General features: G+C 55.8%; 1 protein-coding gene across 1 annotated transcript in view; it reads right to left on the bottom strand.

The window, feature by feature from the left end:
• Positions 1 to 24,055, bottom strand: part of LOC144932306 (myomesin-1-like) — a 46,527-nt gene that overhangs the window by 17,081 nt on the left and 5,391 nt on the right. Inside the window, exons 4-27 of the mRNA XM_078856246.1 lie at positions 23,223 to 23,532; positions 21,048 to 21,205; positions 19,773 to 19,865; positions 17,919 to 18,007; positions 17,407 to 17,448; positions 16,882 to 17,037; positions 16,278 to 16,439; positions 14,965 to 15,106; positions 14,299 to 14,498; positions 13,693 to 13,749; positions 12,865 to 12,989; positions 12,342 to 12,525; positions 11,620 to 11,794; positions 11,368 to 11,489; positions 8,072 to 8,268; positions 7,374 to 7,500; positions 6,711 to 6,901; positions 5,236 to 5,350; positions 4,815 to 4,971; positions 4,299 to 4,405; positions 2,459 to 2,503; positions 1,355 to 1,491; positions 522 to 666; positions 224 to 340 (exon numbers count right to left, since the gene is read on the bottom strand). Of these exons, the coding sequence (XP_078712372.1) occupies positions 224 to 340; positions 522 to 666; positions 1,355 to 1,491; positions 2,459 to 2,503; positions 4,299 to 4,405; positions 4,815 to 4,971; positions 5,236 to 5,350; positions 6,711 to 6,901; positions 7,374 to 7,500; positions 8,072 to 8,268; positions 11,368 to 11,489; positions 11,620 to 11,794; positions 12,342 to 12,525; positions 12,865 to 12,989; positions 13,693 to 13,749; positions 14,299 to 14,498; positions 14,965 to 15,106; positions 16,278 to 16,439; positions 16,882 to 17,037; positions 17,407 to 17,448; positions 17,919 to 18,007; positions 19,773 to 19,865; positions 21,048 to 21,205; positions 23,223 to 23,532 (3,353 nt within the window). The remainder of the gene's footprint in view (positions 1 to 223; positions 341 to 521; positions 667 to 1,354; positions 1,492 to 2,458; positions 2,504 to 4,298; positions 4,406 to 4,814; positions 4,972 to 5,235; positions 5,351 to 6,710; positions 6,902 to 7,373; positions 7,501 to 8,071; positions 8,269 to 11,367; positions 11,490 to 11,619; positions 11,795 to 12,341; positions 12,526 to 12,864; positions 12,990 to 13,692; positions 13,750 to 14,298; positions 14,499 to 14,964; positions 15,107 to 16,277; positions 16,440 to 16,881; positions 17,038 to 17,406; positions 17,449 to 17,918; positions 18,008 to 19,772; positions 19,866 to 21,047; positions 21,206 to 23,222; positions 23,533 to 24,055) is intronic.

Genomic DNA, 24,055 nt, shown 5'->3' on the forward strand with positions numbered 1-24,055 from the left:
TGGTATATATGTGCTGTGCGATTACTGGCGTCGTGTGTATTTGGATGTGTATGGCGCCTGGCGCGCGTGACCCTTGCGCACGCGTGCCTTGTGTGTGCGTGCGTCCCTCGCAAGCGCGCGTGTCGTGTGCGCGCGTCTCGTCTGTCACGTCGCGATGTCCATCGCGTGCGTGTGGCTGGCCAGTGGCGTTAGCGAGCGGGCCGTGCGGGCGGTGCGGCTGCACCAGGGCCCACGTGTCGGAGGGGCCCCGGCACCGAGTTGCCCAGAGGGGGACGTTGGAGAGGGGCGCGCGAGGTCATTCCCCGCAGCGACCGGGGCTCGTGCCGGGCACGCGACACTGCTGCCGCGTCGCCAACGCGCGTCAAGTTGAATTTGTGTAGCCGCGTGAGAACGCGAGGGACCAGGATTCATGCCTCTTTTGCAAGAGTGAGCCGGGTGTGAGTGACACGGAGCGCCGGTGTGACCCGTCACGCATGTGCCGGTGCGATGCGTGTCCCGCAAGTGTCACGCATGTGCCTCACCGTCTCCGATGAGCACGAGGCTGGACTGCCCCGACGCTCGGCCGTCCTCTATCTGCACCGTGTAGGTCCCCTCGTCCTCCTGCGTCAGCTCCTCCATGAACATCTCCACCAGGCCCTCCGAGCGCGTCACCTTCACCTCGTACTTCTACCTCGACCGCGCGGCGTGGTGGTGTGGGGCCGCGAGCCAGAGGGGGGGGGGGGGGCGAGAAAGGGAGAGGACGGGAGGCGCGGAAGCTCCACGTTGCGTCAGCAGCTTTGCCATGCGGCCCCAGGGCGCTGGTCTCAGATTAAAAGGTAAAGGTGCAGCCCTGCAATTGCTCGCTCACGTCACTGCGGGCAGAATCGGCCTCCATTTGAGGCAGATCTCGACATCCCCACTCGAGGGTACTTGGCCGAGCTGGCCAGACATCTTTGGAAATGGTCTGAGTGCCCACACTCTACCCCACCGTACTCGACTAACTGTGGCGTAGCCACGCGCCCCGCTGTGAGGACAGAAGCACGGGAACCGGCCAGCGCCACCAGCGTGCCGGCCAGGGCCACCAGCGGGCCGGCCAGGGCCACCAGCGTGCCGGCCATGACAGCGACGGCAGCGCCCCCCATGATTGGACGAGGGAGATCATTGCCCCCGAGTCGCCCTTGTTAAAGCGCGACGCCCACATTTCCAAAACAAAGCCGCACAATAAGAGGGTGTCACCATATTGTGTGCGCGTAAGAACGGACAGGGATTGAGTTCAACCGAATAAGAATTCATTCCCCATCCCAGTTGTTCACATTAACTGAATCGGTGGTGGTTGTGGTGGGGACGGGGGGTGGGGGTCTCGGCGAATCAGCACCTCCCCGCTGGACAGCTCCTTGTCGTTGAAGACGACGGTCACGGTGCTGTCGGGCCCCAGGCGCTCGGCCTGCAGCCAGAAGCGCACGCGGCCCTTCTCCATGAGCTCCACGGAGAGCTCGCTGAGCAGCGGGATGGCTGCAGGCACATGGCACCAACACTCAACCACCATCCACCACCGTCATCAACCATCATCCACCATCACACACCATCATCCACCACCATCCACCATCATCGACCATCCACCATCATCGACCACGGCCAGGGCGCTCAGCAGTGTCATGCTCAGCCACAGCGAGCTACAATCTACCGCGGTCAATCACAGTCACCCCAGCGTAACCACCATCACCCACACCTCGCCACGCAGAGCAACACTCGTACATGCTCAACCAAACTGAAACACAATCAACCCTGACTCAAATACCATCAACCAAGCTCCACCAGACTTAACCACACACTCCACACTCAACCACACTCAGTCACGGCCCCGACAGATCATGCACATTGTTTTCTTTGGCTTGTGTTATATTGCGATGTGACTTTGCAGTAAAAATAGAAGCCCCTGATCTTTATAAATAGCCCTGTGTCAGAGTGTTTGGTGAGTGCAATGTGACCACACCGAGAGGCTGAGAGGATGATTAACATCTTTAAGTGGAGCCCATGACCCACGGAAGTATAATTTCCAGACAGTTTGATAAACCGAGTGACGAGAGACAGACACGATAGGAGGGGGAGAGACGAGGTTGTCAGTTGGCCAGCCCCAGATGCAGCAGTCGGCCATAACGACAGCAGGGAATCTACAGTGGTGCCCTGTAAACAGGCTGATCCCTGTCACGGAAATGTAGAATTTCCACCGCTGGCTTGGGGCCATACGGAGCAAGCGAGCACGAAGTTACTCTGAGTGTGGCCGAGACGTGGTGGGAACGAGCTCCGTTCCCCCTCGCTACCCCTCCCGCCCCGCGACGTTCCCGGGGGTCACGGCCGCTCTCCCCGGGCTGCCGACAGCGACGGTGTCGGTGACGGCGCTGGGGGGGGGGGGGGGCCCTGGGCCGTGTGGTGCGAGGCGGGGGTCGTGGCGGCGGCCGCTGCGCTCCCCCGGACTCACTCGGCTGCTTGCGCTCGTGGCTGATCTCTTTCAGCCGCTGCAGCTCTGTGGGGGCAAGGCGCGCGACGCGTTAGGGCGAGAAGCACGCGGCGTGAGAGTTTAGGGTTGAGGGTTGGATACCAAGTACCACGTCTATACACACTGTCTATACACAATGTCTATACCACACAAAGCCTTTGTCTGTCTACATACTACTGCAATAACCATCCTATGTATGTTTAATGTGTCTGTGTCTTAATTGTACTATAAACAGTTTAACGGTAATTGGCTGAGCCAAATTTAATTCGAAGAAGTGTTTTGTTTATTGTTATATTGATATGTGTGCAGTCACTTAGTATTATTTCTCCTGCAAAGCGAATGTGGTTGTTGTTGCTCTGATTTAGATTTGCTTCATGGCTGTACTCAATGTCAGTGCTGGGTTATTCTGGTGAGCCAGGTCACGCTTGCAAATGAATGTCTCCTGGTCTCGTGAGTTCTCAGCTGGTTCAATAAACATACTTTTATCAATGCACGTTAGATCAGAATTTAAGCAAATATTTCACTTTCATTTGGACATTTTTCATACGGACAGAACTGACAAGTGACGCCTTACCCAAAATATCCCCCCTCTTATTGGTAAAATAAATGATTAAATATCTTTGAAATGTTGATAACGTTGCCTGTTTAATGGAGATACTGCGTTTTCCTCTGCGGCAGCGCCGCAGACTCAGCACGGTGAAACGGGGCACGTGCTAGAGAATGCCGAGCTTGCAAACGGACATTCTTACTTGCAGTCGCAATCAAATAATTATCGCATAATTATCGGCACTGCTAAAACATGCAAGCAATATGTTCTATAGCTGAACACAAATGCAGAATAGTTATCAGGATCCAAGATGATGATGCATTAACGGATTAAAAGACTATGCTGATGGTTGCCACGATGATGACGACATTGAGTGTTGAGTGTAATTGATCTCTTACAGGGAGAGGGCCTTTTAGGTAATTTCCTGGCTATTTAACAAGGGAGATCCATGGTGCATGATATCAATGATGATGATGATGTTGCTAAAGATATTGTCAATGATGAAGAAGATATTGCTAAAGATATTGTAAATGATGAAGATGATGATCACCATGACTATGATGCTTTCAATGACGATGATAATGTAGACGGTGATTGTCTGTGACCTCAATGATGATGATCTGCAGCATGAACAACGCATCCCTCAAACCGCCCTTGGCTCACGTCACCCCGCTCACTCGCTGTCTCCCACGTTCACGTCACCCCACGCATGCTCACTCACTCACTCACACGCTCACTCACTCACACGCTCACTCACACGCTCAATCACTCACACACTCACTCATACGCTCACACACTCACACGCTCACACACTCACTCACTCACACGCTCACACACTCACTCACTCACACGCTCACACACTCACTCACTCACACACTCACTCACTCACACGCTCACACACTCACTCACTCACACGCTCACACACTCACTCGCTCGCTCACTCACTCGCTCATACACTCACTCACACTCACTCACTCGCACGCTCACTCACTCACTCGCTCACTCACTCGCACGCTCACTTACTCACACGCTCACTCACTCCCTCACTCGCTCACTCACACGCTCATACACTCACTCGCACGCTCACTCACTCACACGCTCACTCACTCACTCGCTCACTCACTCACTCACTCACTCACTCACTCGCTCACTCACTCACATGCTCACTCACTCACTCACTCACTCGCTCACTCACTCACTCATTCACTCGCTCACTCACTCACACGCTCACTCACTCGCTCGCGTCATCCCGCGCACGCCCGCGTGCTTGCCCACCGTCCTTGTCGAGCACGAAGCTGGAGGAGATGCCGTCGGTGTCGGTGACGATGCACGAGTAGACGCCCAGGTCCTCCTCCGTCGCGTCGGCGAAGTACAGCCGGCCTCTGTGTGCCACAAAAGACGAAGATCCCCCGCCACGTGGCCTCAACAGACTCTTGGGGCAAGCGCTGTGAGTGAGCAGCGCCTATGAAAGCCGGCAGATGGAACACTCCCAAAAGGACACGTCGCAGAAGGCAAGAGGAAACCACCTCAACCACGGGAACGATCCCTCCCGAGGAATGACTCAAGAACCCTCGTACGGAGCGTGGGGCCTAAGGAGGAGGGGATGGGACCGAATGAGATGGAGGCCGCTGGAGCCACGGACGGGCCCTCAGTCTGAGAGTTCGGCGACTCTCCGTCGCTCCTGCCAAGACGGAGCCGCTGCTGGGCGTGGGCCCGGCTGCATCGGCCCCTCGCGTGCACAGGCTCGTCGTGGGGGGGGGGGGGGCGCGACGCGGCTGGCGAGGCACGTACTTGTCTCCCACGGTCCGAGCGGACACGCGCCCAGAGTCGACGAGCTCCTCGTACTCCTTGGACCACTTGAACTTGGAGTTCTCGTCCAGCTGTGCGCACGACAGCTCCAGGAAGATGTTGCCGTCGTCGTCCACGTCCGCGACGATCTCGCTCGTTCCTGTAGACACGGCCAACGTCGCCGCCATCGTGACCGCCACCGTCATCAACGACATCAACATCATCATCAACACCACCATCATCATCATCAACACCACCATCATCATCATCAACATCATCATCACCATCAACACCACTGTCAACACACTGCACCAAGTACTCAGTGAAGGCAGAGTCCACCTAAGGGGAGCCATGACCAGTTATGATAATCGCCACTGGTGTTGACCGTGAGCAGGAATGGAACTCTGCTCTCCCGCTCACTCACCGGCTGGCGTCCGAGCCAGGATGGGCTCCGTGACATTCGAGGACTTCCCGACGCCCGCCGCGTTCTCCGCTCGCACGCGCAGCACGTAGCTCTTCCCCTCCTCCAGCCCCGTCACCTGCGGGGAGAGCGGCGACAGCGGCGACAGCGGCGACACCGCGCTCCACTCAGCTAGGGGCCCTCCCAGGAGGTCCCCTCGGGGCCACTCCGGGAATCCTCGTGAGCGAGCCAAGAGCGGCCGGAGAGGCTCACAGCGCGACGGTTCCCTCCCCAGCATCGCCACGGCGCCCAACTCCCCATCCAGGCCTCGCGCCACAACAACAACAACAGCAACTTGTATTTCTCGCACCGAGGGCTCGCGAGTCGCCGCTGCGGTCGCGGAGCGGCGCCCCCCCCCCCCCCCCCAAACCAAGCGCTGCGCGACCCCCGTGACGCCGCTCGGCACCGCTGGACCCAACCGCCCTGAGTGCGCCCAATCCCGTCAGATCTCAGAGGCTCTGCAGGCCTGAGCCTGGTTAGCGCTCAGATGGGAGACTGCCTGGGAATACCAGGGTTTGGTAGCGAGGTGGCCAGGAGATGGCAATGCAGCAACGGATTGAATCCATCTGTGCGGAGCTGCGAGCGGTTATCCCGTTGCAAGCGTCATGCGTTGTCTCCGGGTTCTCCCGTGACCTCCCCGCACGGAGCTGGGCGGTGCTTCGTGGAACTGGTCAAATGTCCTAAAGCAGGACCCTGCTGACAAATAGTCTTGAGACTCAGTGGAGGTTATCCTGGGCAAATAACAATTATCCACCACCTCCGAGGGCTGGGGCATGCATCGCTCAGCTCGTATGCATCAGCAGCTCAGCACATTTTGTGCGCAAAGTACTGAGAGTGTGAGCCATTCATTGACACTCAATTAAGAATGCTGAGTCTAAACAACGTTCAAACAAACCTGAGTTATGCTGAGAAAAGTGCTGAGACATATTGTTAAATCTGTGCATGTTTATAGGTGGCTAGGGGCTCACAGTGGCTGCGTCAAACCACTGAGCCAGCTCCGTAGAGGTGCTGGGCGAAGTGATTTCTACTCAAATGAGCACCGAGGTGGTGCTTATCTCCCAGCTCTGGATCAATGGGTGAAATTCCACATTCCTATAGCGGGTGCGAGTACAGTCATAGGACCACCAATGTTGACTTCTCCACAAAGTATCGACTCACTTTATCGACCCCAGAAGGCCGATGGGCTTAGTCAACCCCCAGCTAGGATTTCAACCTTCCGATGGCGAGCCGCTCACTCTACCTGCTGGGCCACCCGGCCGGATCACCACAAAATAAAACCACGGCGTTATTTATTTTACTTATTTACCCGTGAACCATCGACCTCACGTGCCGAGCCCCTCTCTCTCCCCGCGCCCCCTCGCCGCCGCACAGTGAGCGGGTCACTCCGGGGGGGGTGGGGGGGGGGTCCGCACGTGCCGAGCTGCCGGCGCCCCGCTCACCCGCATGTGGTTGTGCTGCACGAGCTGCTGGTTGACGGTGGCCCAGGCGCCCTCGCTGTGCACGCAGCTCGCCTCGCACACGTCCACCCAGTAGCCCGTGACGGCGCCCGCGCCCACGTACAGCGGCGCCCGCCACTGCAGCAGCAGCGAGTCCTCGCGAACCTCCGAGGCGATGAGATCGTACGACGGTCCTGACAAAAGTCAGAATCAGGAGTTTATTTCCCGGGAAAATCCCATCGAGCTAAGAATCTATTTTTGAAGGGCGACTCGGCCGGCAGACAACATCAAAGCATCCTTACAATTATAGATGTAAAAACAAACTTTAAAGTGAAAGCGCAAACGAGCGGTGGTGCACAGCGGGCGACTGGACTTCCCACGTGCGTTGCCTGGTCATCGCTGCGACACGGCCATCACCGCTGGAGGTGTTGTTGTTATCGTTGTTATTGTTGTTATTGTTGTTATCGTTGTTGTTGTTGTTATCGTTGCTATTGTTATCGACTTAACGCCGTGTCGCCCTCTCGAGACAGCCACAAGACTGATGCCCAAACATCGACGTTCTGGGGTCACGGTGCAAGCTGCTGGGACAGGTTTTCCTGGATTTTGCTCGAGTCAGTCATAGAGGTATCATAGTTGTTAGTGGGGGTCACGGGGGTGGTGCCGCACCGGGCGTAGGCATGGTCCACTCCTCGCAGAGGAAGCCCGCGCTGGCCACCGACGGGAGGCTCACTCCGGCGAGGTTGACGGCGCGCACGCGGAACTGGTACTCGACGCCCTCCTGCAGGTGCGAGATCTGCGAAGGGGAGCAGGGACGGCGAGTGAGCGTTGCGACGACGCAGCAGGCTGGCAAGGCCGTCCCTCTGTTGTGGGCCACGAGCCTAGACACCCGCGCATTCCGACCGTGCTGCCATACGGCGCAACGTTTATTTAATTACAAACACTTTTTTAAAAATAATTACAATTGTTAATCTTGACAATAAAACTATCGAGATATGGGCATTAGTGAAATGCACGAGATGCCTTTCATCGGATCGTGACGGAGCCAAGAAATAAATGGAGATGCGTCCTCACTAATTCCGGATCGCAGAAGACACTTGGGAGAGAGATCGCGATGTAACGCCCATTGCCTTAACCACAGTCCGTCCCACGGGGACCATGCTGTTCGTCTCCGCACTGCGCTCGGGTTCCACCGCCCGCGTTGTCTCGGCACGATGTCCGACGTTTCACTCCACGTGCTGGGATCTTCTTCAGGAACAGCATTGGGGTTCGCTGCGCGTCCCGGGGACACGACCCGAGAGCGCGAGGGAGCGACGGCGGAACGTGGCGCAGCGGCGACGCTCCGGGCGACGGCCCACGGCGCTCACCCAGAGGAGCTGCTCGGGGACGGGCCGCGCGTTGGCCTCACGCCACGGCCCCACGGCGTCGCCGTCCACCTCGCGGAAGTCCACGTAGTAGCCCGTCACGTCGGCGCCCCCGCTGAAGTGCGGGGCCTTCCAGCCCAGCAGCATCGCGTCGCTGCGGCTCGCCAGCAGCGTGAGGCTGCTGGGCGGCGACGAGCGAGCTGAGCGGCGGAGAGGGGTCGAGAGGTGGAGAGCGGTGGTGGGTGGGAGATGTCGTTAGCGAGGAGGTGGAGGAGTGTTGGGGAGCGCGTCGAAGAGTGGGAGGCCCACCAGGTATGAGTCGGCCAATTGATTCGGAGATTTCAATCGATCCTTAATCTCACGGTGGACACCTCACATTGTACGCGTAACAATTGACGATTCACAATTCATACAAACGACGACACAATTTTACAGTTCGAATAATGGTGCAACGGACACGACTCAAACCAGGCAGAACACATGGTGAACAATACCAATGTGATGGTGAACATTACGTAAATCGTAACGCTGAATGATAACAACTCATCAATTCGCTGTGGGGGGTGGGGGGGTGTCACGTGTTTTGCAGGATGGGAGGGGAGGTGCTCAGGTTGCGTAGACAAACACGAGGGCGGCTCTTGCGGCCAAGTGAACCTGACGCTGTGACAGGGGCACACTGAGAGCGCGTGCGTGGCGGCTGCTGCCGTGGCCACGCGGCACGCAGCGGTGACCGCAGGGAGGCCACCGCCGCCGCCGCGTTGTGCGGGACGGAGCCGTCTAGAACCGTCGTGGTGGTTCTAGACGGGTGCCCCCTGCGGCTGCGGGAGGAGAGAATCGCCCGGAGGAGTGCGAGGCACGCAGCAGCAGAGTGACTGAAGCAAACGAAGGCCGTGGTGAGGTGAACGCGCTTTGTGCTTTAAAAAGTAGTCTTACATTGCGGTGATTAAAACGTGCAAACTGGGTTCTCAGGAATTGCTTTCTGCTTGCGAAGTTGTTAAAATGACAGGAAGGGCGGAGTCTGGGCAAAGTGCAAACTACAATTGTCACTCCTTTAGTCAGTTGGAAGGTTGCACATGGAAGTGATCAATTGTGCTCATTCATCTTTCTGTGCACGTAATCATCAATTACTCGCGGCTTGTGTTCATTATGCTCACGTAATGGTAAGGTTATTGGCACTAACAAGTGTCATTTGCGGGTAGTTTTTAATATTTATGTTCCTGAGAATTCAGCATTGCAATAATTGTCCAGCAGTGATAAAAGTGACTGCAGATACCGTGGGCGGATCTTCAGAGTGTGTGGCCGTGTGTTACAGCTGTGGACTTGACACAAGTGATAAGGCCACACGTACAACGACAGTGCAGATGACACCGTTGGCACTCTGTCACGTTCTCCCAGTGGTGGCGCTCGGCGCTCACAACGTAAAAGTGTGGGGCTTCAAGCGGCTCAAGGAGGCCTCGATACATGAACAATGGGGGTGCATCCAATAGCAGCTCATCGTCAAATCCTAACACAACCAGATAATTATACCATAACGAGCCCATTAATGTATCTCATCACTATCTTGTCTTCATCTCTCATCCCACTAAGTTTTGCTATATTTTTCTCATCTAAGTACACCCCTATCTCTTTTCTTAAAGCGTGTCTGCAATTAAATATGATGGGGGAGGGCCCAACAACAATGATGTCTGCACGGGCCTCCCAATGGCGCTCTCGTGACCGAACTTTGCCTCCCGTGATTTGAGCAAAGCAACACGGCCACGGCACATCGGCTGTGGCAGGCGGCGAGTTTGTGTCCGCACTGCGGCGTTGGGGGAAGGCGTCGCGAGTGGCGGGCGTGCGGTTAGACGGTGGTGGTGGTGGTGGTGGGCACCGGCGGTGCTTATGGTGGTAGACGGGAGGACTTACCGTCCAGAATGCCACCTCCTGGCAAAGAGACGGATGTTACAATGACACCGCAACATAGCGGAGGGGATGGCGATGAACGTGTGTGTGTGTACGATCAATGTGTGTGTATGTAAGATGATTGTGTATGTATGTAAGATGAATGTGTATATATGTAAGATGAACGTGTATATAAGATGAATGTGTGTGTATGTAAGATGAATGTGTGTGTATGTAAGATGATTATGTGTGTGTGTGTAAGATGCATGTGTGTGTATGTAAGATGAATGTGTGTGTATGTAAGATGAATGCGTGTGTATGTAAGATGAATGTGTGTGTATGTAAGATGAATGTGTGGGTATGTAAGATGAATGTGTATGTATGTAAGTGTTCTTCATCGGAAGGTCCGGCGGTCACTCGCGGCCCCTGGTGGCCTTTAGTGGGGCCCCCGACAATACACAGCGAGTGAAAACACCGCCCATCATCATCCTCATCGTGCTGTCAAACCCCCAGGGGTTTCAAATGTGTGGCGGCCCTCACGCTCATGATGTCTTATCGGCGAAAGTGGCCCCGGCTCTGAGAACGAGTGAAGAACACTGATGTATGTTGAACTTCTGTTGTGACCGTACGTAGCCTACCGTGCTAGTGGGAGGTGTGGGGGGGAGGACAACAAGCGAGGAGCAGTACGTGCGTTCACAGCTGGGCCGCATTCGCGGTGCGTTGACGGCCTACACGTGACTTAGTCAAAGGGCTGCCAATGACGGACGGCTGCTCGTGTTCTGGCCGTGATGACGAGGCACACGCTGGCAGGATAACGGCGCTAGAACACGCGACACGTTCCACCCTCTGCCTCATGATGATGTCTCATTGTGTAGTTTCGCGTGGGAGGAGTACGCGGAGACAACCCACCACGCATACGAGGGGGTATTATTGAAAGCTCTGCACAGATAGATTCATGAATCCATTGCTGTCATGCTATACACTGTATTGGCTACCTCGCAGTCCATGCCTACAACAACTTGTATGGTATTTCCAATCTCATATCCAAGTCTGCTTGGCTTCTGAGATCTGATGAGATCATAAATATTCAGGTTCAGTTGTCTTAGATAGAGGACTCCTACCACTGTCAGCAGTACCACTGTTAGTCTATCGGCAGTCTGTCGGCAGGTCGATATACTAACTCTTCCAACGTGCCTGGTCTACGTTAATGCGAAGGTCAAATCGCAGGCCAAGTACCAAACTCCCCTCTCAGCAGCGGTGTGAGCAGCGCGGTAGAGTCGTGACAATGACACGTCTCTACCTCTAAACGAATATAATCAATTATCAACTAAATAAAAGCAATATAACCCACAGTGCTTGCAGCAGCTGATGGTGGAGGTGGTCGTGGTGTTGGTGGTGGTGGAGTGGGTGGCGCTCACTGATGGCCGAGTAGACGGTGATCGGCTCCGAGCTGGGCGAGTGGGGGCCCGGCCCGGCCGCGTTGATGGCCTTCACGCGGAACTCGTAGCGCTTCCCCGTCGTCAGCCCCTGCGCGATGAACCTGCGGGGAACCGAGGCCGAGTTGAGAGCCGCCACGCAAGCGACCAATGTATGTCGGCCGATGTATTTTTGTTCCCCCGTGCGCAGGAGGACACGTGACCGTACGAGTGCTGCCCCTGCGTGTGTGGCACCTGGTGCCCTGGATGGGCTTGTTGTTGCAGGGCACCCAGACGCCGGTGCCCTCTTCACGTGCGTCCACGTAGTAGCCAAGCAGCTCGCCCTCCGTCTCGACGGCATCCCACGCCAGCTGCACCGACGTCTTGGTGTTGCGCGTGGCCAGCGGCCGCGACGGTGCCCCAGGCACATCTGCGGCTCGCAGTCGAAGTGGAGCGAGTTTCAGTGGCGGGGAGAGGGAGGCCGCCGGCCTGGGCCTCGCCGCACGGTGCGGGCTGGCGGCCTCGGCTTCTCGTCGGCAGAGGAAGCGAGCAGAGCTACAGCGGCCGCTGACCTCGTCTATGAAGCGAGAGCGGCGCTCCATCTCGGAAGTAAAATCCAATTGCGAAGAGACTATAACCGTCGGTGGAGGAAATGAGTTCGAAAACGCCGCAGAGAACGAACAACACGACGACAACGATGGTGGCAAAAGACAGAGATCGGCAGCATAGGCTATGGAGAGAGCCACGGTGGGAATAGGGCGCAGCGTGGGAGACCGCGCGGACCGTGCGCGCTCATGGAGTGTGCACACGCGCGGAGTCGAGGGGCAAGGCCACGACTCTCCGTCCGAGCGGAGCACGACGCTGGCAACTGAGACTCTCCCGGTCCCTTGAGCTCTTATCTGGGTTGAATTAAATAAACAAATAACCACAAACAAACACCGGGAGAGCCGCATCGCGTGCGGTGGACCCGCACTCACCCAGCCGGTCCCCAACGCTGACGGGGCCCGTGGCCTCCGAGGGCTCGCTGATCCCGCACGAGTTGCTGGCACGCACGCGGAAGTGGTAGGCCTCGCCCGCGTCCAGGCTGAAGGTGGCATAGCGCGGAGACTTGAGCGGCATCTCCAGGTTCTCGCGCTGCCACAGGCCCGACGAGCCCACCATCTGGAGGGGAGGGGCACGCGCAGTCAGTCGGCCTCCACGCTGTCCATGCACCACCCTTGCTTCTCCGTCTCGCCATTACACTATGTAACACAGTTTTTGTTCCTGGGTAGTAAGTGTTATTTCGCAATTGCTTATGCCTAAAAGGTATAGAAAAAGGCTATTATTCCCCACAAACTTTTGTGACCAGGACAATGATATTTTGAAATTTACCTATTTTAAATGGGAAAACGGGCGAATTTGTGTCTTTTCGTTCATAAAATCAGAAAAAAACATATTTCGATTTGGGGCAAAGCGCCACTGTGGTACACGTGCGGATCTCAATCGGGGACGAGGCGCTACCTTCTCCACGTAGTAGACGAGGCCCTCGCTGCCCCGCAGAGATGGCGGCTTCCAAGAGAGCACCACGTAGTCCTTGGTGGCCTCGGTGACAGAGAGCGCCGTGGGCGGGCCCGGGATAGTCCCCTCTGCACACGCGGTCAGCACGGCCAGAAGCGCCGCTGATGATCCCACGGCACCATCGCAATCCCTCCCTCTACCCCTGCTGCTGCTGCTGCTGATAAACTGCTGAACCCGTGCAAAGTTGACACCCAAGCGGCGAGGTCTGCTCTGACTGTGTCCGACCACCTGGCATCAGGTCTTGGCTTCCTCTCGGCCACCGGCGTCTGGGTGCCACTCAAAACGCCTGCCCCTCATGGCCTCCCCTTCTCCTGCACCTGCACACTTCTGATTTACCTCGGCACTGCTGTGCACTTATATATATATATTGAACTACATTTGCACTGCACGTAGCCAATCGGAGGTGCTTTAGTGCTGCATGATATTTCTTACGTCCAAGTCGCTCACCCTACCCTGCGATGCGCCTTAGAAACTTCCTTTGTCATTGCGATTTTAAAGTCTGTCTTAAGGAGGCCCTTCCTCCACGAGGGGACGTGAGCAAAACATTGCAGGGCTGCACCTTTACCCTCACCAATCATATGGCAGCCCATCCCACTCACCCGATACCCCTTCCTCATACACCTGTCCCTTAGCAACACTGAGGGCTCCTCTACTGATACACAGCGGCTTACGCACTGCGCCAGTCTCAGACCGGCGCTCCCTCTGGACGCGACAACGCGAACGGGTGAGCATGCACACGCGGCGCCCTGGGCGAGATGACCGCACTCGTACCTTCCGGCTCCTCCTCCGTGACCATAATCTGCCCGGTCCACGGTGCAGCCGGCATCTCTGTGAAAGCGAGAGCAAAGCGTGAGACTGATTCTCAACAAAGTGTACGAACCCCCCCCCCCCCCCCATATAGATGACGTTTAATATTACAATTATAAAGCAGTTGTGCTTTGTATTTTAATAGAAGATTGAATTACCAAAAAAACTCTGAACAGCGGACCCCAATGCAATAATTGAAGAATGAACTCAACGAAACGAATCGCTCTCTCCTGGCAGATGCCTGGGCTGGGTGTGCGTAGACTGTGCAACACAAATCGGGAGGTTCATTAATGAGAAAAAACAATTCTTCCTCCAAAGCATTGCAGTGAAGACACTGCAATGCTTTGGAGGAAAGCCTAAGTGGCTTGCGAGGGAGTCTCGAGGGGATTGTGTTGAGATCCCTGGTGCCCGCAGGACTGGGCTGAGACCACCAACTCGCTCCACTCGACAAGCCAGTTGCAACGTGGGCGGCAGATGTCAAAACCAACCCCAGGAGGTTCTCTGTGGTGCCGGCTCAGTGCCCGTGACCCCGAGCCCTTGCTTCCCCACCGGGGGGGGGGGGGGGGTGACCTTTGCGGTGAGCGCGGGCGGAGGGGTCGGCGACGAGCACGGGCTCCGAGGAGCGGGAGGCAGGGCCCACGCCGCGGGAGTTGACGCTTCGCACGCGGAACTCGTAGGAGTGTCCCTCGGCCAGCCCCGTGACGGGCAGGCGCGCGAACCGCACGGGCGCGTCATTGCACTGCACCCACTGGTCGGTGCCCACCTCCCGCCTGGCGCCGGCGCGAGGGGAGGCAGCGCGGCACGGGTCACAGGTCACGGTGGCTCGGGTCGGGCGGTCCCAGCCGTGGGACACACACGCTCGGACGCACGCACGGCTTAACGGGGTTTTGGTTGTTTTATGGGGGGGGGGGGGGTTTTCATGTTCCTGGAAAAAATTCGCTGAACACATTTTCCAGGACGGCTACCTCAACAAGAAGGTGATCCTGGGAAAAGCAGGACAGGTGGCAACCCCCCTCTGCCACTCACCCACCTACTCACTAGCTCGCCCACCCACTCACCCATCCACCCACCCACCCACTTATTCACCCATTACAGTTAAACACATTTTCTTGAGTGGTGTTTGATTGACCTAGCAAAGCAAGGGAAGACCTACAGATTTCCCACGACAGCTGCCTCCTGAGCAAAGCAGATCAGGTGACGACCCCAGCCCCGAGTCGGCAGACGTCGGCGTCTCACCGGTCCACGAAGTAGCCGATGACGGGACTGCCGTGATCGTCGCTCGGGTGCTTCCAGGTGACGATGACGTAATCCTTGTTGACGTCCTCACACGCCACCTCGAGCGCGGCGCCTGGCGCCCCCTCCACCTCCGTCTTCCCGTCTGGCACGGGGGGGGGGGCACACAGACACGTCGCGTGGTCAGGTGCTTACCGGGCAGGGGACGCGTCTGCTGCGAATGAACAGTTGCGTAGTGATTTTTTGTCTCCGGTGGGGCAAGTCTGGAGGGTGACCCATTAGATGTTAATTCAACAACAGGATGCATTCTTACATCAATGTGTTCAATTAATTAAAAAAAAGTTGGACATTTTGAACGTGCAAAGATGTGACCCCAATTACATAACATGATCTTGAACATGGGTCCACATCTCTGCTTGTTCACTTCATCTGGGCCTAAATATGTGGCACCATTCACACTTCCATCACCGAGGCCTCAACTCTTTTCGATAGCTCTGAATTGTTCTCCTTTAGGTTGACTGCTCCCACTGCGGGCATGTGGCAGTGTCACCACTGGCGAAGAGATGAGCACCGCCCCCCTCACAATCGTCTAAATGCGTTGTGCGTGCACACCAACAAAAAGACAAAGATCCCCCGTGTAACCTTAACAGACTCTTGGGGGAAGTGCTGTTCGCGAGCACCTACAAAGGCCGCGACGGCACACGAGACAGTGTCCCCACTGGCTAGCACCGCACATCGGCAGCCTTTATCTCCTGAGTGGCTGTTTTCACATATCGCACCAGGTACTCATTTGAGGCTGAGCCGACCTCGGTGAGGCCCAGGACCAGCTCAGATATTCTCCACCGTTATCGGTGATGAGTGGGAATTGAACTCGGGTCGCTGGGTTTGTAGCGCGGCACACTAACCACTGCACAAAGACAAAGATCCCCCGTGTAGCCTTAACAGACTGTAGGGGCAAGTGCTGTTAGCGAGCACCTATGAAGGCCGGAACGGTACACGAGGGGGTGGGTGGCCAGCACCACGCCAGACCGCCTTTGTCTCCCCAGTGGCGATGTTCACACCAGGTACTCATTTCAGGCTGAGTCGACCTAGGGGAGGCCCGTACCGGTTCAGATAATCGTCACTGGTGTTGGCCGTGAGCAGAAATCGAACTCGGGTCGCCAGGTTCATAGCGCAGCGCTAACCACTACACTACCGCTCCCCATAACCACTGCACACACACACACGCACGCACACACATGCACACACGCACGCACACACACACACACACACGTGCACACACACGCACACACGCACACGCGCGAATGGACCCTCACCGCGGACGAAGACGTAGGCGCTGTACTGGTCGTAGGAGAGTCCGGCAACGACGCGCAGCGTGTAGAGGCCCTCGTCCTCCTTGTTGAGGTGGCGCAGCGTGATGGTGCCCCGCTCGCCAACGCGGCTCGTCTCCACCCACTTGGAATCCTCCAGGAGCACATCTACACACACCACCGCCACCGCCACCATCACCAAAATTGCCGCCACCACCAACACCATCACCACCGTCACCACCATCACCACCGCCACCACTGTCACTGCCATCTCCACTACTGCCACCACCACCGCGAAATATACATGCCAATACATACACACCAATATACCGCAGTAACGCATGGCCTTAACGACACCCCTAGGATGTGATTGTCTGAAACTCACAGACATTATTCGTGGATGACTGGAACTTAGACTTGAAGCCACCATCTCGGCAGCCCTTACTCGGTGCTCCGGCCCCTGAGCTAGACGGCCTCATCGAGACAAAACGCTTTTGTCACCATGTGGCCTACTCAATAACAATGATGCCCATTATCCAGAGAAGCCTCGCTGAGCAACCGACTTGCTGCATTGGGCGAGAGACCATGTGCGGTGGGAGTCGGTGCTGACCGTCGCGGTACCACTCCAGCGTCGGGTGGAATCCGGGGATGCTGGGCTGGAGCAGCACGGTGCAGCCCAGGCTCAGCGTGTCGCCCTCCTTGCCGAACGACACCTGAAACTTGTCCATGAGGTGGATGTCGAAGTAGGATGGGATCATCGTGGACACTGCTCATGGGGATGAGAAGAAACAATTTCGGTTTTTGTCATGAAAAAAAACGAAGTTTTGCGAAGTAAAAAAAGCAAGCGAAGACTACGTGGCACGGCATGGACGGGATGACGATGACGAGAGGGAGTTAAATTCGGTTTGATTTGGTGACGTGGGTGAGTAACCTTCAGACCCAGCGGAGTACCTTACGAGAGATGTTACATCGTGAGAGATCTGGTGAGTTCGGGCACATCCACGTGACTGGTCATAGGCCACGACAGTGTCAACACCGACACGAAATATTCCGGCCCGTAACTTCACTTTCTAAATATACATTTGGTGTGCAATGGTTTCGATGTAATGGATGGGTGGTGGTTGGCAGCACAGACCTTCGTGGTATCCAGAACCTTCCTCCAGAGCTCCCCTGAAGCCTGCAAAAGCAAAGAGAAGCAGGTGCACAGTCCTGGTCAGTGATGGACCCGGCCCAGACCATCATTCCTCCATGGTCTATAAAATCAGTACCACTTTGTGTGAAGTCAACAGTGTTTGTCCTACTGAGGAACTGGGCCCTGCTGTAGGTATTGAGTATTTCCCACCACTGTCTCGTGGTCGCCTCATCAATGAAACAAATAAAAAATATATATCTACTCTTACTCGTTATCGTCACATCAATTCACGGGGTGTACATATTGGTCCTAATGTAGACGATGAGCGGTGAGGGGGAGAATGTTTGCACATAGAGTATACTGTATATGTGTGTGTGTGTGCGTTAACGTGTCGTGGTATGATACGGACTCCGTGCTCGCAGGCGCAGTCGTGGGGTGACCAGGGCTGTGGGGGGGCGGGGTTGGGGGGGGGGCTGTGGGGGGCTGTTTGGGGGGGGGGGGCTGTGGGGGCTCACGTTTGACGACGAGCGAGGCGAAGCACGAAGCCTCGCCCTTGACGTTTATGGCCGAGATGGAGTACTGTGCCGTGTCATCAAAGTCGCACCTGGGGGGTGGGGAGGGGGGGCGCCGTGAGCGGGGAAAGCGCTGCGCTCGGAATCCGCGGCCACCACGGTGCATAGGCACGCAGGCGCTGCCGTGGGTACGCACCGTGCGTGTGCGTGTCTGTACGCACCGTGCGTGTGCGTGTCTGTACGCGCCGTGCGTGTGCGTGTCTGTACGCGCCGTGCGTGTGCGTGTCTGTACGCGCCGTGCGTGTGCGTGTCTGTACGCGCCGTGCGTGTGCGTGTCTGTACACGCCGTGCGTGTGCGTGTCTGTACGCACCGTGCGTGTGCGTGTCTGTACGCGCCGTGCGTGTGCGTGTCTGTACGCGCCGTGCGTGTGCGTGTCTGTACGCGCCGTGCGTGTGCGTGTCTGTACGCGCCGTGCGTGTGCGTGTCTGTACGCGCCGTGCGTGTGCGTGTCTGTACACGCCGTGCGTGTGCGTGTCTGTACGCACCGTGCGTGTGCGTGTCTGTACACGCCGTGCGTGTGCGTGTCTGTACGCACCGTGCGTGTGCGTGTCTGTACGCGCCGTGCGTGTGCGTGTCTGTACGCGCCGTGCGTGTGCGTGTCTGTACGCGCCGTGCGTGTGCGTGTCTGTACGCGCCGTGCGTGTGCGTGTCTGTACACGCCGTGCGTGTGCGTGTCTGTACACGCCGTGCGTGTGCGTGTCTGTACGCACCGTGCGTGTGCGTGTCTGTACGCGCCGTGCGTGTGCGTGTCTGTACACACCGTGCGTGTGCGTGTCTGTCGCGCCGTGCGTGTGCGTGTCTGTCGCGCCGTGCGTGTGTGTCTGTCGCGCCGTGCGTGTGTGTGTCTGTCGCGCCGTGCGTGTGTGTGTCTGTCGCGCCGTGCGTGTGCGTGTCTGTACGCACCGTGCGTGTGCGTGTCTGTACGCGCCGTGCGTGTGCGTGTCTGTACACACCGTGCGTGTGCGTGTCTGTCGCGCCGTGCGTGTGCGTGTCTGTCGCGCCGTGCGTGTGTGTGTCTGTCGCGCCGTGCGTGTGCGTGTCTGTCGCGCCGTGTGTGTGTGTGTCTGTCGCGCCGTGCGTGTGTGTGTCTGTCGCGCCGTGCGTGTGTGTGTCTGTCGCGCCGTGCGTGTGTGTGTCTGTCGCGCCGTGCGTGTGTGTGTCTGTCGCGCCGTGCGTGTGTGTGTCTGTCGCGCCGTGCGTGTGCGTGTCTGTCGCGCCGTGCGTGTGTGTGTCTGTCGCGCCGTGCGTGTGTGTGTCTGTCGCGCCGTGCGTGTGTGTGTCTGTCGCGCCGTGCGTGTGTGTGTCTGTCGCGCCGTGTGTGTGCGTGTCTGTCGCGCCGTGCGTGTGTGTGTCTGTCGCGCCGTGCGTGTGTGCGTACGGATGCCGGACTTCACTTCAGCCAAGTGTGCTCACGTTGGTGACCCAGAACGCGCATTCACCAGTTGACTCAGTGGGGAAGCGAGCGGCTCGCAATCGGAAGGTAAGAGTTAAAATCCCATTTGGGGGTTGACTCAGCCCATCATCCCTCAATGGTCGATAAAATGATTACCACTATGGTCCCTGTCGTAGGAATGGGGAATTCCAACCACCGGTTAAGGGTTAGAAATGAGCACAGCCTCAATGCTAATTGGAGCACGAAATCACATTGACACCACATCCAGTATACTTCTGTGGCTGCTCCTAGTCACGAGAAATCAAGTCCCGTATGCATCCTTGACCACTCATGAAATCGTGACAATCGAAATGCGCGCACCGTGACATGACCTCCATGAGCAAATTGACAAACACGTGCTCACCTGCTGATCTCCAGCGTGTTCACTCCGAATCGGCTCTCAACTCTGTACTTCTCGGGACACATCTCCGAGCTAATGGGGACGTTGTTCTTGTACCTTTAAAAAAACAAAAATAGGAAGTTAAAGCAGAAGACGAAAAGCACGCTCCAGCCAGAGTGTTTCCTTCCAGCATCGCTTCTTAGAAACTTGGAACAGATTGTACCCGACGGTCTAGGGAAGAAAGCGTTGTGCCTTAATACTGCTGCTGCTATTGTTGTCACTTTAGACAGACAAACAACGCGGACACTTGCCGAACTGCACTGCAGCATCTCGGCTTTGTCATCACGCGGGAGAACATTGCCTGCCGCTGCGTGACTTCCTTTAATCCTCGCAAACCCGACGCTCCCAAGCTGCTGCGCTCACGACATTTCGCGTGGCGCTAGAAACTAAAGTAAATATAATGAAAGTAAATACAGCGACACGTGCATTCGCCTGTTTCAGACCGTCATTAACGTACGCACCTGTAATGTTATACAAGGATGGCTGGAGACATGTGATGGTGTAAGGCGTGATGGGGGCGACTCATTAAGGGTTGGCATGCTGAGATTGAACTTGACCAGGTCAGTGCAGGGTTGGGCGTTGTGTGGTGCAGACAGATGATGATTTGGCAGAGCGATGTCAGTCGAGTGTGACTTTTGGTCTAAATTTATGGAACCCTTTCATTGTCATCCTCGCAGGCTCCAGCGATCTGGCCCCGCTCGCCAGCCGCTGAGTTGTCGTCAATCAGGGTCACAATTCAGGGTCACAATTCCATCCAAGAATCAGTTCCCATTCGTTGGTCTTTGTAAATGGGGCGACGATAACGTGGACAGATGTGTCAAACCCATCGGATGCAAGGCACACGAAATAAAAATAAAAAATTATAAACGAAATGAATTATTTCACATGTGTAGTGTATTATCATTCCATGCCTGTATTATAGGGGTAAGGACGCATCGTAATGGATGACTTGACGTGTTGTTACACCCTTAACGTTTTGTCACATGAACGCCATCATAATCCTCATGGGCCACCTCCTCACAAAGCCGTCGTTACCTCTCGGGGCTCTGCACATTGACAATGGCTGTTATTTGGAATGAGTAACCCAGCCCCTGCCAGAGAAAAGTGGATAATTCATACGCGGGCTCAGTGCCACGGCCACCATCATCAACCCCGACGATCACTTGAGCAGCCGTTGGACGCCGGTTTCAGCATCAGCCCCGTAGCTTCGCGACGCCTCTGTCCGGCACCCTCACTCACCACGTGATCTTGACCTCGGGCCAGGCGTCCACGGTGCTGGTGAACTTGACGTTCATGCGCTCCCAGATGGTGTGCGAGCGAAGCCGCACGGTGAAGTGCGGCGCACGCAGCTGCCCGTCCAGGCTCATGCGCTTCTGCACCTGGGAGCGCGTGTGGATCTACACGCAGAGACAAAGACTGCTGGGGCGCGCGCTGCGCAGCGAGCACCGTGCCCGGCCACCTTTGTATCCCGACTGATGATCTCTCCACACTGCACCAGGTACTCAGTTAAGGCTGCGTCCGCCGCCTATGGGAGGCCCAAGACCGGTTCAGTTAACTGAACCCAGCTCATCGGGTTCATAAAGCAGTGCACTAACCACTCTACCACCGCTCCCCACACACACCCTGCCAGACATCTCAATCTACCACTTTTAAAAGTCACACGGATTTGTCCTATTTCGTGATGCTACTGAATTGTGTTTTTTTTTACTCTGTTATTCCATGGTGTTATTTGGACCGTGTCATGAGATGGAGTGCCGATTGAGGACTCTCTCTGAGAGCAAAGCATCAACCCGTGGACAAGAACGGCCCAGATTTCACAGAACTCTTTCTGAGACCCCTTCCAGCGTCCTCGTTAACGCACAATGTTTTAGTGGCGGACTTCCCAGACGCCCTGTCATGTGACCCTCGAATCAATATTCTCTACTCCCAGAGCCGCAATTTATCCAAATTGAGTGCAAACCCAACATTGCCACGAGTGTATTGTGAGCAGTAATTGGCGATTGAGCTGAGAGACCGTCTTCTGATTTCCTCTGACGAAAATATGGTTAAGTCACGTGATAATCTGGTGTAGTCAATGGGAAAATCTGGTTAAGTCACGTGATAATTTGGTGTAATCATGAGATACCATGGTTAAGTCACGTGATAATCTGGTATTATCATGAGAGAATCTGGTTGCATCACGTGATAATCGGGTGTAGTCATGACAGAATCTGGTTAAATCACGTGATAATCTGGTATTTATCATGAGATAATCTGATGAAATCACAAGATAATCTGATTAAATCACGTGAAAATCTGGTGTAATCATGACAAAATCTGGTTAAATCACCTGATAATCTGGTGTAATCGTGAGAGAATCTCGTTCAATCACGGGCGTCTGATACTCTGTATGTCAGCATTTGTAAAGTGCCCCATGTGGAGTGTACATGCAATGTTAGAGCACACGATGATGTTTCTTGGCCATGCTGAATTTTTAATGAGCAAACAAATTGCTTCATTGCAGCGCACCAACCCAGGAAGCCACTGGAGTTTGCACTTTAAATCATCTCGATTGAAAACGAATTTCTTTAGAACTGATTTTGTGTTTCGTTTGTTGTCCATCCCCGCACCTACAATTAGCAGTTGGCTACATACGGTGCGAAATACGTTCAATATATATACACGGCGACGTGATTGAATGCGCCGTTGAGTCCAGCAGGTTCTAAAGCCACCTTAAACTTAATTTACAACTTGACGCAGTGTAAACCTGAAAATGTGATGGCGCGGGAGTAAATCACGGCACACATCTGACTGCAGTGCAGCATCTCGGCTGGAGAAACGGCTGAGCTAGAGGAATACAGACAGCGTCTGTGAGTCCCAATCAGATCCGTTGTAAAACAAACGACGACTTTTTCTCAGATCGAAATCACTTCACCCTAGAGAGTACAGTTGGTCAACGTGGATTACATATCCCGCGTGTTGTGAAAGCTCGTTGAATGAATGATTAAACAAAAAACTACAAAGCGTAGGCTGAAAAACGTTGAACCAGTCCATTGATTTCCATTGCATCCCCCAACAGCTATGCACGGGACAAACGAGCATGAGAATACACGCTGCGGCCTCGAACCAGGCGACCCGGGTTCGATTCCCGCCCACGGCCATCAACACCAGTGGAGAATATTTGAACCGGTCCTGAGCCTCCCCTCGGTCCACTCAGCCTCAATGGAGTACTTGGCGCGGTGTGTAAACATCGTCACTGGGGAGACAAAGGCGGTCGGGCTTGGTGCTGGCCACCCACCCCCTCGTGTGCCGTCCCGGCCTTCATAGGCGCTACTCGCTAACAGTTAAAGCTATAGGAGGGATCTGCGTGTGTGTTTATCTGTGTTTGTGTGTAGCTGCCGGGCGGCTCAGCCGTGCCGTGCGTGCCCCGAGCACCTGCTGACGGATGTGGGAGAGGTCCGCGCGCTCCCGAATGATCTGCCGCGAGCGCCACATGCTCTCCTCGACGCTCTCCAGCTCGCTGGCGAACAAGTGGCTCGAGCGGTAGGCGGAGCGCCGCTTGCTGGAGAGCTCCAGCTCCAGCTGCTGCTCCTCCTCCTCCAGCTGCTGCCGCTGCTCATGCTGCTCGTGCTGCTGCTCGCGCTGCAGCGAGGACTCGTGCGCGTACTCGTGCGCGTACTCGTGCTGCCACGCGCGGCTTGTGCTCGACAGCTCCGAGAAGGAGGAGGAGGCGGTGGCACCGAGCCTGCAAGGGCAGCAATAGCAGGGGCAGCGAGATCGTGCTGGGGGTTATTTGGCCGTGCGTTCGTATGTATGTTGAACTTATTTCGCACTGTAGGTAACCAACCCTGCGGGGAAATGACAGCAAACTAAAAACAAAAAGCCGTTCTCAAGAAATTAGTTTTTACATCTAGATGATTTAAAAGTGCACAGCTCCAGTGGCTTCCTAATATCGGAAGGAAAGAGCTTTCCAGACGGCCGCAGAAGGGCATCTGAAAGCGTGCGACGCAGTGACCATCTTTGTTCGATGGCTAGTTGATGCGAGTTCGTGAAGGGGAAGAGGTCAGAACACGTTTGGATATCGCTACTCACCACTGATGTTAAGCTGTGGCTGGTAATTGAACTCAGGTGGTAAGGTCCATTGGCCTGTTCCATCTTTACCTCTCAATATTTCACCTTTCACCTGCTGCTGTTGCTCCTGGTGCGGATCTGGCTGGGCAGGGCCGCGGCACCAGCCTTCAGCTCCAGAACATTGTCGCCGTTCTCGT

The sequence above is a fragment of the Lampetra fluviatilis genome, chromosome 5 (assembly GCF_964198595.1).
Source record: "Lampetra fluviatilis chromosome 5, kcLamFluv1.1, whole genome shotgun sequence".
Classification (NCBI taxonomy): Eukaryota; Metazoa; Chordata; class Hyperoartia; order Petromyzontiformes; family Petromyzontidae; genus Lampetra; species Lampetra fluviatilis.